General features: G+C 52.6%; 1 protein-coding gene across 1 annotated transcript in view; it reads right to left on the minus strand.

Moving 5' to 3' along the window:
- Positions 1–1,730: 1,730 nt before the first annotated feature.
- Positions 1,731–14,919, minus strand: part of OTUB2 (OTU deubiquitinase, ubiquitin aldehyde binding 2) — a 25,634-nt gene continuing 12,445 nt past the window's right edge. The window contains exons 6-10 of the mRNA XM_081830002.1: positions 11,739–11,834; positions 10,181–10,299; positions 6,486–6,570; positions 5,699–5,893; positions 1,731–4,665 (exon numbers count right to left, since the gene is read on the minus strand). Coding sequence (XP_081686128.1) covers positions 4,459–4,665; positions 5,699–5,893; positions 6,486–6,570; positions 10,181–10,299; positions 11,739–11,834 — 702 coding nt within the window. The 3' untranslated portion in view covers positions 1,731–4,458. The remainder of the gene's footprint in view (positions 4,666–5,698; positions 5,894–6,485; positions 6,571–10,180; positions 10,300–11,738; positions 11,835–14,919) is intronic.

A 14,919-nucleotide genomic window follows, 5' to 3' on the forward strand; every position in this document is an offset into this window, starting at 1 on the left:
GCAGAACCCTAATAGCTCTTTAGCTCTCTACCATTCACATTCTCTTGTCTGAGCCACACTGCAAGACGGGCAGGGAAGAGGTTGCCGTCCTTGGGTTCCAAGAGAACACAGGCTTCTTTAACATGACAGCCATTTGTGGGGAAGCCAGAACAGGTACGCAGAGTCTGGCATTGTGAGGCATTCCAGCCTTGTCTCCCCTTCCCTCCTCTGTCTGGAAGTGGTTGTTGCCCACAGTCCCACGCGCCCTTTCTCTTGTCCTGAGCCTTTATACAAGCTTTTCCCTCCGCCTGCTTGCCTTTTTCCCTATCCTCGAGCACGGCTACGTGTTCTCTAGGTCCCTGAGCCCCCAGGAGGGCATAGTGTCCATAGCAGCCGTGCTTATCCTCTCAGTAGCACTTGGCACACTGTATTGTCTCTGTTAAGCTCCTTGACAGCATAGGCTGCTTTATTATGCCTTGCAGCCCTTGGGCTTAGGTCAGGGCATGATGTTAATACGTGCTGAGGGAACCAGTGACTTCTTAGTGTGTGTGTGGGCACCCCCCCCCCAGCTTTCTCTAGGTTAGTCTAGGTGAGGAGCCACAATTGCCAGAGAAGCATAGATTTCTTCACAGCTAAGTCTGGACTTCTAAACACATGTCCCCTCGGCTTCATGGTTGACAGGTTGGCAGGATGGCAGGAGTGTTCCCTCAGCCCCTCTGGGTAACTACAGTAGGAGAGCTGGACTGAACTCAGAGTCAGGTATCCTTGAGTGCTGATCAAGTACCAAGCACTGTTAGGCACTTTCGTCTACTTTATCATTTGGCTTTTTTTTTTAAGATTTTATTTGTTAGCGAGTACAAGTAGAGGGAGGGGCAGGCAGAGGGAGAAGCAGGCTCCCTGCAGAGCAGGGAGCCCGATGGACTCAATCCCAGGACCCTGAGATTACGACCTGAGCCAAAGGCAGATACTTAGCCAACTGAGCCACCCAGGCGTCCCTATCATTTGGTGTCTAACAAGCATCTGAGATACAAGTCCTAATACCTTTTTGTAGTTGAGAAGGTGACACTGAGTGGTTTAAACTTGCTCAGATCACAGAGCGGCCAAATGGCAGACCTGGGATTAAAACCGTGGATATTTCCTTGTGGGCATGTACAGAAAACTGCTTCAGTCTTAAAAGGACAGCAGTGTTGTTAAAGAATGTCTCCCCAGGGTCACCAGTGACTCAGAGAGGAGAATGCAGTAGAAAACAATCCTAGTCTGTGAGATCAGTTCTTGGGTGACAGTTGGTGGAGGATGGCAGGGGACTCACCATTATCCAGATGATACAGTGGTGGTTTGAGCAGCCCTAAGGAGACTTAGCGGCCCCTGAGTCATGAGAGGCCTGAGGCTACTGGTCACAGGTGAAACAGACCCACCGATGACTGTTGACATGCTGCCCTTGTCCCTTAACAGCAAATGCTTTTTTTTTTTTTTTTTTTTTGCGGGATAGTGTGTTAAGGGGAGTCGGTTTTAAAAGATAAGGTTAGCATCCCAGGCAGTTCTGTTCTTTGACTTGATGACGTAAAGCTTTGTAAATCCTGTAGTTTCTTTGGCACCTCCAGCCCAAGGGTAGAACTTGCTGAGTATATAGACCTTCCACTAAAGGAGAACCCGCTCTCTCCTGCTAATCCACTCACACACATAAGCCCTATGGGAGAGTGCTGATCTTCAGTGCATGTCAGATACCAAATACTAAGAAACCAGGATAAAAGTTGTCATGGAAACCATTTTAATGCTAGGAAAATGTTTCCACCAACTGCCGGGAGAAGCTGTGGGGCCGCCCCCCCCCCCCCCCCCCAACCCTGGGCAGCTGCTCACTGAGCCACAGCTCCTGCCCCCATTTTGCACAGTGTGAGAATGGTTCTTAGACTTGTCTAATGGCTCCTGACACTTCCCCGTTTGGGAAGCCAGAGTCCCTGCCAAAGAGGTATTTGCCCACATTGCAGCAAGTGTTCTGCTGCTTCCCCGCTTGTAGAGCACTGGGTGTCAGATCTCCTACATAATCTTGTTCCACATTAACCAGTGACCCTGTGCTGCGTAGGTGTTGTCTTCATTTCACTGATACGGGAATTAGGGCTCAGAGGTGAAGTTCTTGGCCAAGAGCTAGTAAGTGAAAAGGGAGGATTCAAACCCAGGCGGGTCTGGCTCCAGAACCCCTTTGTGCTTAAAATAGGAGCCCAGTCAAAAGCAAGGACAGTTCTTTTTGTTGCTAAACATTCCCATTTATAAAGTTCCCTTTGGAAGGAAAATAATAAATGTGCAGTTATAAAGACAGACTCTCAAAGCAACTCTCCTGCCCCCTTTTGGTCTGGGCAGAGATGCCTTGGTGAGGTGGGTGGAGAATTATCCAGGAAGTGTGAATGCCAGCATTACTGGCTGCCGTAGACAAGCAAAGTTAACCTCCCCAGATGGCTGGATTTAAACAAGTTCCTGAATTCTGCCACTCCCTTTTCGGCATTGGTGCTTGCTCTCAGACCATCTGGGGGCAGATAAGAAGGCAGAGAGCATGGACTATGGACCGGTGGTTTTGTGGAGGAAAGGGGAAGCACATTGTAAGAACATGAGAAGAATTTGCCTGTCTGTGGCATTCTGATTCTAAACTGATAGGATCTGTCCTCGGAAGAGGGTCCCATACGAGCACTGGTGGGCTCTCAGACCTGGAAGCACAGCATAGGAAGTCTGAGAGGGAATTTCTCCAGCCAGGCTGCCAAAGCGAAACCTCTGCTTTTGTGGACATGCCAAGAAGTGGCAGCTGCCGCTTATGCCGTCCGTGAGAGCCCAGCTGGAGGCGCAGGCCGTCCCGCAACCCCTCGGAGCGGCCACGGGCATTCAGCCCAGTGCTGTGTTCATACCCTTTGGTTTGAGATAGTCACAAGTCACATAACATTTCCCCTGTTCTTCCAGTATATTTGTCACAGATCCTAGCACTCCTACCCAGAGCAGGGTGGGACATCACCAGTTCAGAGATCAAGGTCAGGTTTACAGTCCTGTGGAAAAGTGACATGATCACTTCGCATGAGCCCTTGGGTTTAAGCCCGAGCTGAGGCAGTAGGGGAACCTGGGTCCCTGCCTGGCATTAAAGCACCCTAACATCTGTCTTCACAAAGGCAGAAGAATGATATAAATCTGCTGTTTGTATACAAGGCCTCAGCAATCTGCTGCCCAGTCCCTGTGCACAGCCTGGCTGGCAGCTGACACGCATAAATCCCCGCAGAATGGAACCTGTGAGAAAACGCCTTGGGTTAGGGAAGTCACCCATGGGCAGTTCCACACTTCTGCGGTCTCCATTTCCTCCCACAGAGGAAGAGAGCTTGCTAGCGGTACCCGAGATCAACCAAGGCTCTTCAAGGTCCTGGGGACAGCAAGGTGACAAGGTTATTAAGGGGCATGTCCAGGTGGGTGAATGAGGAGGCTGCCAGCCAGGGCTCTTGGCTTCTAGGCAGTTTTCGCAACAGAGATCTCCCTCACTGCCAGTTTCCTGGGCTTGTCTCTGCTCTCTCCCACCTAACTTCCTGCCAGCCCACAAAACCAAGCAGAAGGGGAAAAAGGGAAAGCAGCCACACACCGCCTTGCAAAACTTGTCTGCCCTGCGCAGCTGGAGTCTGTGGCTGCACGTACTGCTGTCTCCACCTGGAGGATTACCTAGATTCTCATTCCAGGCTGTGTTGGGGGTGGTGAGACAGCTTCCTGGTCCCAGACCCCAGCCTTCCTTGAGCCTCTGTTCAGGTGGGGCTAGCAGCAGAATCCTGAAGCGCCTGCCCAAAGGCAAGCACGTCTGGCCCTGAGAGAGGGAGAGAGGGCGAGAGGGCCACAACAACCCGAGCTTCATCCTGAAGGCCTCTTTTTAGACTTCGGCATAAAAGTCTCTTTTTCCTCCTCAGGTTAGGGTAAGAAAACACTCCCATGGTGAATGTTTGGAACCACGCTGAAGGCCTCACATTGGCCAGTTGGCCAATGCTTCCGTCAGCCATCTACCAAAGTCCAGTCTAACAGCTAATTGGACTGGATTCTTTTTTTGTAGAACTGGGAAGTCACTGAAGACCTCTGACCTTGAGCTTTTCCTCCCCAGCACAGAGGCACAGAAAGGAAACCAGAGGGCCCTATTTTTTATATGACAACAGAATGTCAGCACTGGCAGGAACCTTCTCTAGATGAAGAAACGGGCCCAGAGAGGGGAGGTGACCTGCCCAGGGTCTCAGGGGTTCTGGCTTTGTAGCCCTGAGTTAGAAAGCATTTGATCCTCCATGAAAATAAATACTAACAATATCACTAAGTTACCACAGTCCATAATGGGTAGGCCTCCTTCCCAGGGACTTTGCCCAAAAGACTGTACATTTTCTAATTATAGTTTAAGTTGCTTAAAAAATTGAAAAGCCGGAATGTTCCATTTAAAATGCAGTCCCTTTAGGTGACAGGCTCCACTGCATGGCCTAAAATTAATCAGCGTTTATCGGCTGCATAAAGGATGTTGTAGTGGGATGTTTTATAGAGCAGGTAAACGGAAGGGGTGGCAGCCTCGGGGAACACGTGGTGGTTCAGGGCCGTGTCCATCTCATCCACATACTCCACCTGCAGGGCGATGTTCAGTGCCTGAGACAGGGCTGTGATCTGGATGTGGTCACACTCCATGGCCATGGGCTCCACTTCCTGCAAAGGCCAGAATGAAAAAACAAACCCAGTTTAGGAAGGAAGCCTGGCAGAAGACAAATGAAGTCCAGCCCTGGCTTTCATGGCCCTGGGTCAAAGCATCTATGCTGGGAAATAATCTTCACAATAGCTCATCAGGTAGGTACTGCCATCCCGGTTTCTAGAGGAGGAAACTGAAGCCCCGTGAGGAAGAGCAGCCAGAAACCCACTAGAACTGCAAGGCTTGAATCTAGATCTTTCTGATTCCAGACTCTAGTGGTATGTGAGAACACTACTTTCAAGAATCAGGGCGGGGGTGGGCAGAATTTTAGAGCTTGAGCTTGTTAATGCACAGAACCAAAGAACCTCAGAGCAGATGAGGACCGTCATGAAGGGATTTCACATAGGGCTAGGCGAGTGAGTGAGTCCAAATGCTGAAGAGGCAACCGAGAGAGGCAGAGATGGTGGTAGGCTGGCAAGTATGTCCCACATAACCAGGGTGGCCACCACTCTGCTCCTGCTGATTGTAGCCATGCAGGAATAAGGTCCTGGGAACTGGATCTTCCGAGAGAAATCCAGAGAGTCAAGAAAGCTGCCCAGGGTTTAAATGTTGGCAGCTCCGTTTCAGATAAATACCATACATCATAAAACAAAACACATCTAAGGACAAATGTGACTCTGGGGCTGCTACTCTGCAATTTTGTAAACAGTCTAGTCCAAGGCCCTCATTTCTCAGATGGGAAATCAGAGGCCTGGATGGAGGAAGTACTTGCCCAGAGCCACATGTTCAGGAGGCAGCTCAAGTAGGATCTGTTTCTGGCTTGCTAATCTTGTTCTTCAAATTACAAATGCAGGTGTGACATCAAGTCCCCTGGCTAGGGATGATGGCACTCAAGTCTCCCGAGGGGAGAGGGGCTTTCACGACACTTCCCCATGGCCCACATGCTGAGTGCCCTGTCCTCCCCAGTGTGTACAATCCCAGGAGCTGGGTATTACACAGCAGGTCCCAGGGCTGGGGGCTAAGTCCCCAAAGCTTGAGACCCTGAGGACCTACATGAGTACAGAAGTCCTTGATGTCCATCTCCTCATCAATGAAGTGTCGGAAGAATTCCGCGCGGTTCTTGATGAAGGCTGAGGTGAGCAGGCGCAAAAACTGCACGATTTGGTCCGAGGCGCTCTGGTCGTTGAACACCTTCAGCAGGCTGGACACTGACCCGTCCTTCTCGACCAGCTCTACCACACTGTAAAACTGCACCCCGCCGGGCTGTTAGTTGGGAGGCACAGGCAAGACCTACCCTCCCCCATGGGACTCTTTTCACAGGATCCTCCCCTTCCATGTGTATTTCCATTTTGAAATCCTCAAATTGAGTTACCAAAATAAGTCAATCTGGGACCAAGCTAAGTAGAGGGTTAGAAATGCTCTGCAATGTGTACCTTAGCCCAGAGTCCTGTCTAGGGAACGGCAGTTGGATCTCCTCCCATCACTGTGGTTATTGGGATTCTTATTTATAGATTCAGAACTGAATCCCCCAACCCCACGCCCCCTTCACTAAGGGGATCAGGGTTGTAGGGTGGAGAGGGGACATCTGAAGGAGGCTGGGGGATGTTTCCGGCCTGAGAGCTACTGCCCCAAAGGAGGTGCCTCTTCCCTGTGGGAGGGCAGGGCCCTGGGCTCCTTGTCCCCACACACAGGAAGCCACTGTCCTTCCCCAGCTGGGAGGGGCAAGGACATAACTGCAGAGCCATGGGCTGTGCGGGGGCTCCAGCCAGTGCCCATTCCTGCCCACTCTGCCAGCATGGAGGGACCTGGACCCTCAGCTGTCCTGCCCAGGTTAACTTACAGCATTAAAGAAGTTTCGGAACTTGTGCTCCTCAAAACCAGCAGCCAGAAGGTCATTTGGGGTCTGCAGGACACGTTCTTTGAACCTAAAGGGGGTAGACTGATGGCTCACGGGGAAATGCTGATGGAGCATTGCTGTACAGTCAGTGTCCTCCCGCTCTCACCCACACCCCTCGTGTGTCACTAACAGGTGCCGGACTTCTGTCCTCCCCAGTGTATACAATCCCAGGAAGGGGGTGTTACACCCATTTCACAGATTAGGAGACTGAGGTAGTCACCACCTACTCCCAGACATGTTGATTCTACCTTTCAAAGGTTTCTGAACTCTGTCCCTCCTTCCTGTCCCCATGGTTCTTGCCATATGACCACCATCTCTGGCCAGGGCCATGCCCAACCTTCCCGTGCTCCCAGTCCCTTCTCCACAGGGACCTCCGGAGTGACCCAGCACAGCCTTTTCCCTCAGGACACAGCTCCTCAGCACGAACGTCTAATGGAGGACCCCAGCCAAGCTCCCCAACCTCCTCTCCCTTTGCAGCCTCCCTCCCGCCCCAGGGCCACTCCCCATTTGCATTTCACTCCTTAACACCTGTCCCGTCAACCAGCGGCCTGTACCTACTCACAGGAGCTAATTGTTCAGTTTTCAAGATTTGACCAGCCAGGTGTTACACACAGCACCACTTGAACTATACTCCAACACAAAGATAAATATTCAGAACTCAGTCTCCTAATTGTCTCTGCCCTTGAGGCTATGTCTGTCTGTTGTGTGTGGTGGTGGAGATAGGACTGGGCTGTGGGATGTTTATCTCTTCCCTGCTCCCTGCTCAGTGACCCCATGACGCTAGTTTGAAAACCAGTGCTGAAAGTATTTATGCCCCAGAAAGGGTTACCACCACCCATCAGGCCCCCCGCCCCACAGCCGTGAAGCCTTCGTCAGCACAGGCCACCCTTTAAACCGGTGCGGCAGCGCTTGCTCTGTCAGTGCCGGCCCCTCCCTCTCTGCTCCCACTGCGGGCCCCTCACGGTACAGCCCCCTCCCGAGACCTGGGGCTAGGGGGCATGGCGAGGAGCCCTAGCAACCCCTGGCCCCAGGACACGTTCAGCAGCAGAGATGAGCTACAGAACCAGCGACTGGTCCATGGAGGGAGGGTAGCAGCCCGTGCAGGGAGGACCAAGGGGGGGGGGGCAGCTGGCACTGGCTGAGCTGCAGTCCATCACCTAGGAAGGGAGGCTAGACTCCCAGTGGGACAGGAAGGGGGTTTTCACAAGTGTCTAGAGGCTCGAGGGGGAGGCTCAGGTGCCTCGTTGAGGGGGAGGGGTGTGTGTGTGTGTGTGTGGTGGTGTGTGTGTGTGTGTGTGTGTGTGTGTGTGTAACCCAGGAAGGGGAGGTTCGCGCTGGCCACAGCTGTGGGGAACACGCTGTGCTGTTCAGCTGCTCTTGGGCTTGGGCCCCCCTTTCCGAAACTCCCTGGCCCCCCTGAACCCCAGCTGCATCTCACCAATGACTGCTGACCCCCTGTACCAAGCACTGATGAGTGCCCCGCAGGCCCAGCCAAGACCCGGCTGGGACTCCCACCCGACAAGGTGAGTGGGGGGACGGGGGGCGGCACTGGGACTTGGGCGACGCTCTGTCTGCTGCACGCCAGCTTTAGTGTGACTTTGGGCAAGGCTTGTAACCTTCCCGAGGCTCAGTGCACTCGACTGTAAGATGGAGTACCACCACCCTTGTATATCCCACTGCCCAGTGGGTACCCCTGCTGGAAGGGTCACAGATATTTTGGACTCAGCATCACCAAAATGGAGCTCCCAATTTTCCCCAGCCCCCTGCTTGCAACAAGTGGCTTTTCCATCCGGAGAACACTCCGGCAACACACTGGGCAGTCATCCCGGACTCCCCTCGGCTCGCGCACCACACCCAGCCGTGAGCGAGTCCTGTTGATGCCAACTCTACAGGAATCTGGAAACCAACCCATCCCCTCCACCTGCTCATGCTGCCGTTATCCTCTCCTCCCCCCGCCCCGAGCATGTCCCCTGCTGTGCCCTCCCACTCTGTCCTGTGGATAGCGGCGAGCAGGCCAGGCTGTGCTCTGCTCAGACCCTCAGGGGCTCCATCTCATTCAGGCTGAAATTCAGGGTCTTTATAGTAAGGGGCCCATGAGGCACCCCACCCCCCCTTAGCTCCAACCCCTACTTAAAACTGCAGCACCACCCCCTACCCCCCCATCCCCCGCCTCCTGCCCCCGTCCTGGACAACTTGGCCACCTTCCCCATCTGGTTTTTTCCTACGCTTCTTGCCTCGGACACATCCCATATGGCCTTCGCCCTCTAGCCTGCCTGCTCCACAGGCAGGGAGTTGTGTCTCTTGTTCTCTGCTGCATCCCCACGGCCTAAAACAGGGTCTGTGTGTTGGTGTCCTGCTAGGTGATGACTGCAGGGAGGGAGGGTGCCCTGGAAGGAGTGCAGGGGTGAAGGTAAACAGCATGCAGGGCTGGTACAGACACACATGGGCTGGGCTTTGCGAGCATCACCTTGCTGAGTCCTCACAACAGCACCCTGCATATGCAAAATTACCCACCTTCCACTAATGTGGAAACCAAGGCTCAGAGAGGTGGAGTTACTTGCCCAAAGTCACACAGCAAGTAAGCAAGAGTGAGGTCTGGCCTCAGAGCCCTGAACCTTGGCATGGCACAACTCTGGGGGACACAGACACGGGTAGTGGGTGGGGGAAGCCCTGCACTGGACTGCACGGTCTTGACCCTGCAGAGCTGCGGGGAGATGGGGAAGGAGATAGAGGACTCTCCATCAAAAGGGATTCCATCAGTTTGTCGTTCAGGAATGACTCGTTCCAAATAAGGAACAGCTAGGCTAATTTTGATCCCTTTTGAGGGAATCTATATTTTGAACAGGTGATGATGGTCTTAACCTAGCCATTCTCAGCCAGGGTTGACTTGTTCCCTGATGGAGTCTGGAGACATTTTTGATGGTCATGACTTGGGGAGGAAGGTCCTCTGGGCATCTAGCGGGTAGATGTGAGGCATGCTACTAACTACCCTGTAATGTGTGGGGAGGGGTGGGGGGTGGGCGGGGGGGGGCGGACGCGTCATCAGATACCCTCAGGGCAGTGAGAGCTCCAAGATCGAGAAGCAGGTCTCTTAGCTCCTTGCTGCTCGGAGTGTGTTCTGAGACCCAGCAGCTGGAGCGTCTCCCGGGAGCTGGGGAGAAACAGAAGCCTGACCTAGACCATTCTGAATTGGGACCACACTCAACAAGATCCAGGCAGTTTGAGCAAATGGTAATGCAAGCGAAGCCCTGACCTAAGCCTAGACACAAAGGCCTAAAGGGTCGCTCTAGGGAGCAGCTGCTGGACAGAGACCCTCCTCAGCATCAGGTCAAGACCCAGGCCTGACTAGGGAGATGCCTGGTTACACACATGTAAGAATAGGGGCGGCCGAAATTATTCAAAATGGGCAAAGCTTCATTTTCTTGGAGTGAGTATTCAAAAAGGCAACCAATGCAACCCAGCTAGGCGAGCTCAAGCCAGAGTGCTGGCACCCATGGGGTCACTGGTTCCATCCCAGACCGCCTGGCTGCCCCCACCCCCGCCATGGCAGCTCACTCTCCAGGTTTGGCAAGCCCGTGCCTAGGAAACCCCGTTAGGGAGACCCCGGGCCCGCCCAGCGGTCCCTGGCACCCACTCACTTGAGGACCTCCCTGCTCTTCCCCAGCAGGGACTCCAGGTAGGAATAGCCCAAGGCCCGGTAGAAGCAGTTCCCATCCCCCTTGGTCTTGCGGATCGCGGTGAACCTTTTGCTGAGTTCCTGTGGGGCAGAGAAGGAAATGTGGTCATCTGCACCACCATCACCCCTCGTGTCATGTCCTGTGGGAGCCAGGGCCCCCACCTCCCCCAGGTAGCACCTGCTGCCTCCTCTCAGAGCCTTCAGTCTCCCAGCTACCCTTCATCACACAAACGTAAAACCGTGCTGAGCCTGTCCTTGTGGCAGGCACCGAGTGATGAACGGGTCATGGTCCACCCTCAGGCAGCCCACAGTCTGGGGAAATGGATCGTTACAGAACTAATAACAGGATAGGAGAAGCACAGGGGGCCTTGGAGCAGTGGCATCAGAAGTCTAGGAAGGCTTCTGGAGGAATAGCACTGAGAGGAGCAGAAGTGGTGTGCATGGCATGGGTGAGCAGAGGCCTTGAGGGGTGAGGTGGGGTGTGGCTGAGCAGCGGGCCAGGAGTCTGCAGAGTCGGTAGGAAAGACCTCCTCAGACATAACTAAGTGGTCTGGCCAGTCCTTCAAACATTTCTCAAAAGGTGTGGCCCTCCCCAGGCCACTCACCTCCAGCTCTGCTCTGAGCTGCCAATTTCCCCCTGAAATGCGCTCTAGTCTCCTTGGCTGCCTCATGGGGCTACAGTCAGGGTTTTGATAGCAAAGCATGGTCTTCAAGGTGTCAGGGGGTCCCTGCTCCCATCACAGCAATGAGACAGCTTGGAACTAACAGGGCCCATCTCAGGCATGGCAGCAGTGAAGGTCATGCTCCTTGGGAACCCCATCTCATCTCCTGAGAGGGCTGCAGGGTACACGAGTCCCTGCGGCCCAGCCCGTGCTCCTGCCCCAGGAAGTGTTCCCTGGGGCTGCAGGAGACAGTCCTGCCAATGAGCAGAGAGAAGCAGAGGCATGCTGCCCCAGAGATAAGAGCCCAGGCTCCTCCTCCTGCCCTGGTTCTGTGAGCTGTCCCTGCAACCTTCTGGCAAACTCCCCTTTTACAAAGCCCAGTTGGAGTGGCCATTCCCCGCTGAGAGATGTCCTAGCACTGTGGTTATGCATGCAGCTTATGAGATCAGGCTTTCTGGTCCAAATCCCAGCGTGTCCACTCACTAGCTGTAGGACTGTGGGCCTGCCATTTAATATCTATGCCTCGGTTTCCTCAGCTGTAAAATGTGGATAATAAAAGTACTGACTTTGCAACACTGTAATGAGGTCTCAGTGAGTAAATAGAGCACTTAGGATAGTACCTAGCTTTAAAAAAAATTTTTTTAATTGCTGTGTATATATATATATATATATATATAGCAACTACAAGATTTCTCAGAGGCAGATGCCCAACATCAAAATATTCTGGGAGCCCTTTAATTTGCCCGGGAGCCTGGCCCCAATGCTAAGCCTTTCTGCTTTCAAAATGGCACCTTTGACTCCAATCCCAGCTCCAGCACATTAGCTGTAAGATCCTCTCCCCCCACAAACCTGTCTCACCTGGATTTTCCTCTGGTAAATCCTGTTTTCAGGATGATCCCGAAGAATTGATAGAATGTCACATTTTTCTGATATTAGGTTGAAAGATGTTTCACTCTGAAAGAAAAAGCAGAGCTGTGACCATTTCAGAGCAACTGACGGGTTTCTACCAAGTAGATCCATGACATAGGGAATGGTACCTTCCCACCAAAGGCACATTCCCAGTTATCTTGGATGTCAGTTCCCTGGACAGGGAGTCAGGGTCGGCCCCATCATGTAGGGGTGTCATCCTGTACCTTCTGAATGGATTCATTTTAGAGTATAACCCCTTGAACCTAGTGAGCCTTCATGCTGGAGTATGAGGTGTCTCCTTGTCTCCTGTCCTTCCTGTCTCGCTCATTCATTTTATTCGCCACCAATTCCTAAACATCCAGCCTGCACCAAGCACTGTGTGACAAGCTGGAAATAGAGGTTGGAACATCCGGCAGACACACCACCTACCGGCGGAAGTCCATACCGCAGCCCAGCTGGAGTCCGGGTCAATTCCAACCTAGAGGTCAGCTTCCTGGCCCAGAGGCAGGGCTCTGGAGGGCTGAGGAGAAATCCACAGGGAGCAGGTAATGGCAGGAGGCGGCTTCGAGGTCAGGGAAAGTGCAGGAGACGTCTCTGTTCTAGTAGCCAACTCCCTGCCAGCCTCCTCTCTGCCTCAAGCTGTTCCCGCCCAGACTCTGCCCGGAGAAGTGGCAGATGCACCCCTGCCTCCAACCATCCCTAGAGCGGCTCTGATTCCAGCGTGAAAATAATGTACGAAGAATTGGTATTAAAGTCACATGTCATTTAGTTTAAGAGAAGTGGCCCCGGTGCCTGCACATAACCCCAGGGGACAGTTACGCAATACCGCACGGCTATACGGTTGATGTTATTTGGGATTTTTGTGATTGGAAATCCAGTTTTCCATCCATTTATTGCCATCATTTTGGACAGAGGTGTTGTCAGAGCTCACCACTTTTACTTTATGCCTCTGACCACACGGGCCTTTCCTGGGCAGCCTCTGCCTCCTCACGGACTTGACAATGACCTCAACCCTATAGGGCTGAAGGCTTACAGAAGAGCCTTGATGTTACAAGCCCCTTTCCACCTGGAAAAAATGTCTAGATTTTTGATGATTAGATTTTGCCAGAGCTCAGCACTGGACGCAGAGAGCTGGGCCACAGGATCATACAACGAGCTGTGAGTGACTTCTGGGGCTACCCATCTCCACACTGGACAGACTCAAACTTGTGACAATGAGCTGCTTTGACTGGGAAGGGGCATTTCTGGCAGCCTGGATGCTCCCTGCCATCAAGGTCTCCAAAGCTACACAGCCTCCCTTAGCACAGGACAGCTTGTCACACTACCCGAGACCTTTCATTTACCTGATGCCCCAGGGCCCATCACAGGGCCTGGAACAGAGCAGGGGATGAAAGGTTTGTTAAACGAATAAAAGCCACTGCCTCCATGAAGCCTTCCGGCTTGCCCCACCTCATCCAAGTCAGGCTTGGGATCTCCCTTGAACTCACACTTTATTCCTTTTCTCCCTTTCTGGTGGCCTCAAACATGCCCTCTCCTGGATTGGGGTGGTGGTGGTCAGACCAACTTCCCAGAGGAAAACCTGAGTGGAGAAGGATGAATGTGTTGTCTCAAGAAGGACAGGAGGAAAAGGCTTTCTAAAAGAAGGAACAGGGCATGCAAATGCTTGGTGGGTGGGGGAAGAGATTCTGGGTTTTATTTCTGGAAGCTTCCATCCCATACCCACATTCTTTGCAAAATTAAGTCCTCACTTCAGCTCAGACAGAGGTAGGGGAACCATCAGGAGTTGTGAAATAACCATGCTGGGGCAGATACTGTGGGCTGCTTTTCCATCAGCCACTACCCATTTCTTCCTTACTAACAGGGCCCCTGTTTTACTCCAGGCAATGTGGTAGAAAATGTCTGGGCTAAGTCATGACAACCCTAACCTCCTCTTCAATGATTTTTCTAGCCTTCCTTATATCTATGGGCATCCAGGTGATCAGGGCTGGTCAACTGGATCCATGGCAAGTATTCTGCGGGGCTCGGGGAAGGCTTTTGGTTTTGGATAAAAGGAACAGAGATGGCATGTCCTACTCCTTCCTCTTCCTTCCTGCCTTCAGTGCAGATGCAATGTCTACATTACAATAGCCATTCTGTTACCATGCGGCTGAAAGCCAATATGTGGAAAATGGTTGGATGATCTGCTATCCTAAGTCCAAGATGTAGAGAATAACAGATGCCATGATTGTGCACCTATTATGTGCCAAGCTCTGGGACAGAGGCTTACATATCCCCATTATCTCATTAATTCCCCACTAACAGTTATTATATCCACTCCACTGACAAGGTCAGGTCCCTTGGGCCAGGAGGTGATTTAATGCAGATTTGTCTGACTCTGAAACCCATGGAAATTCTACCAAGCCAAACTGCTAGGCAAACAGAGCTCAGAGTCTAGCTCTTGCGGGAGCAAGGCTGCTAGACCTTAAAGGAACACTGTGTGCAGGGCAGGCTAGGGCCTCTGCACCATCAGGCCAGGTCCCAACCTCCTGCCCCTGTGGCCCCAGCCGGGCAGACAGCCTACCTCTCTACCCAGCTCAGTGCCTCCAGCAGTGTCCCCCAGTCTGAGGACACTCATCACAGAGGGAACAAGAGATGATTTACAGGTGATGTCCGGACATGACGTTAAAAGATATCGGGACATCAGGAGGGAAAGTTATTCTCTTGTCAGTTTCCTTCAAAATTTCTAATCATGCCAACGAGAAAGTTGGTTTCCAACATACTTTTAACTCCTTCCCACTCTGCTGGTGTCTTTTGGCCAGTGAGCAGGGAGCCTAAAGTGTTCCATTTTCTTTAAGTAAGCTTTACACCCAACGTGGGACTTGAACTCACGACCCAGAGATCAAGAGTCACAGCTCTACCGACTGAGGCAGCCAGGTGCCCCAAAGGGTTCCATTTTTTTTTTTTAAAGATTTTATTTATTTATTTGAGAGAGAGAGAATGAGAGAGAGCGAGTACATGAGAGGGGGGAGGGTCAGAGGGAGAAGCAGACTCCCTGCCAAGCAGGGAGCCCGATGCGGGACTCGATCCAGGGACTCCAGGATCATGACCTGAGCCGAAGGCAGTCGCTTAACCAACTGAGCCACCCAGGCGC

Source organism: Leptonychotes weddellii, chromosome 9, assembly GCF_054177405.1.
Source record: "Leptonychotes weddellii isolate Sample4059 chromosome 9, ASM5417740v2, whole genome shotgun sequence".
NCBI lineage: Eukaryota > Metazoa > Chordata > Mammalia > Carnivora > Phocidae > Leptonychotes > Leptonychotes weddellii.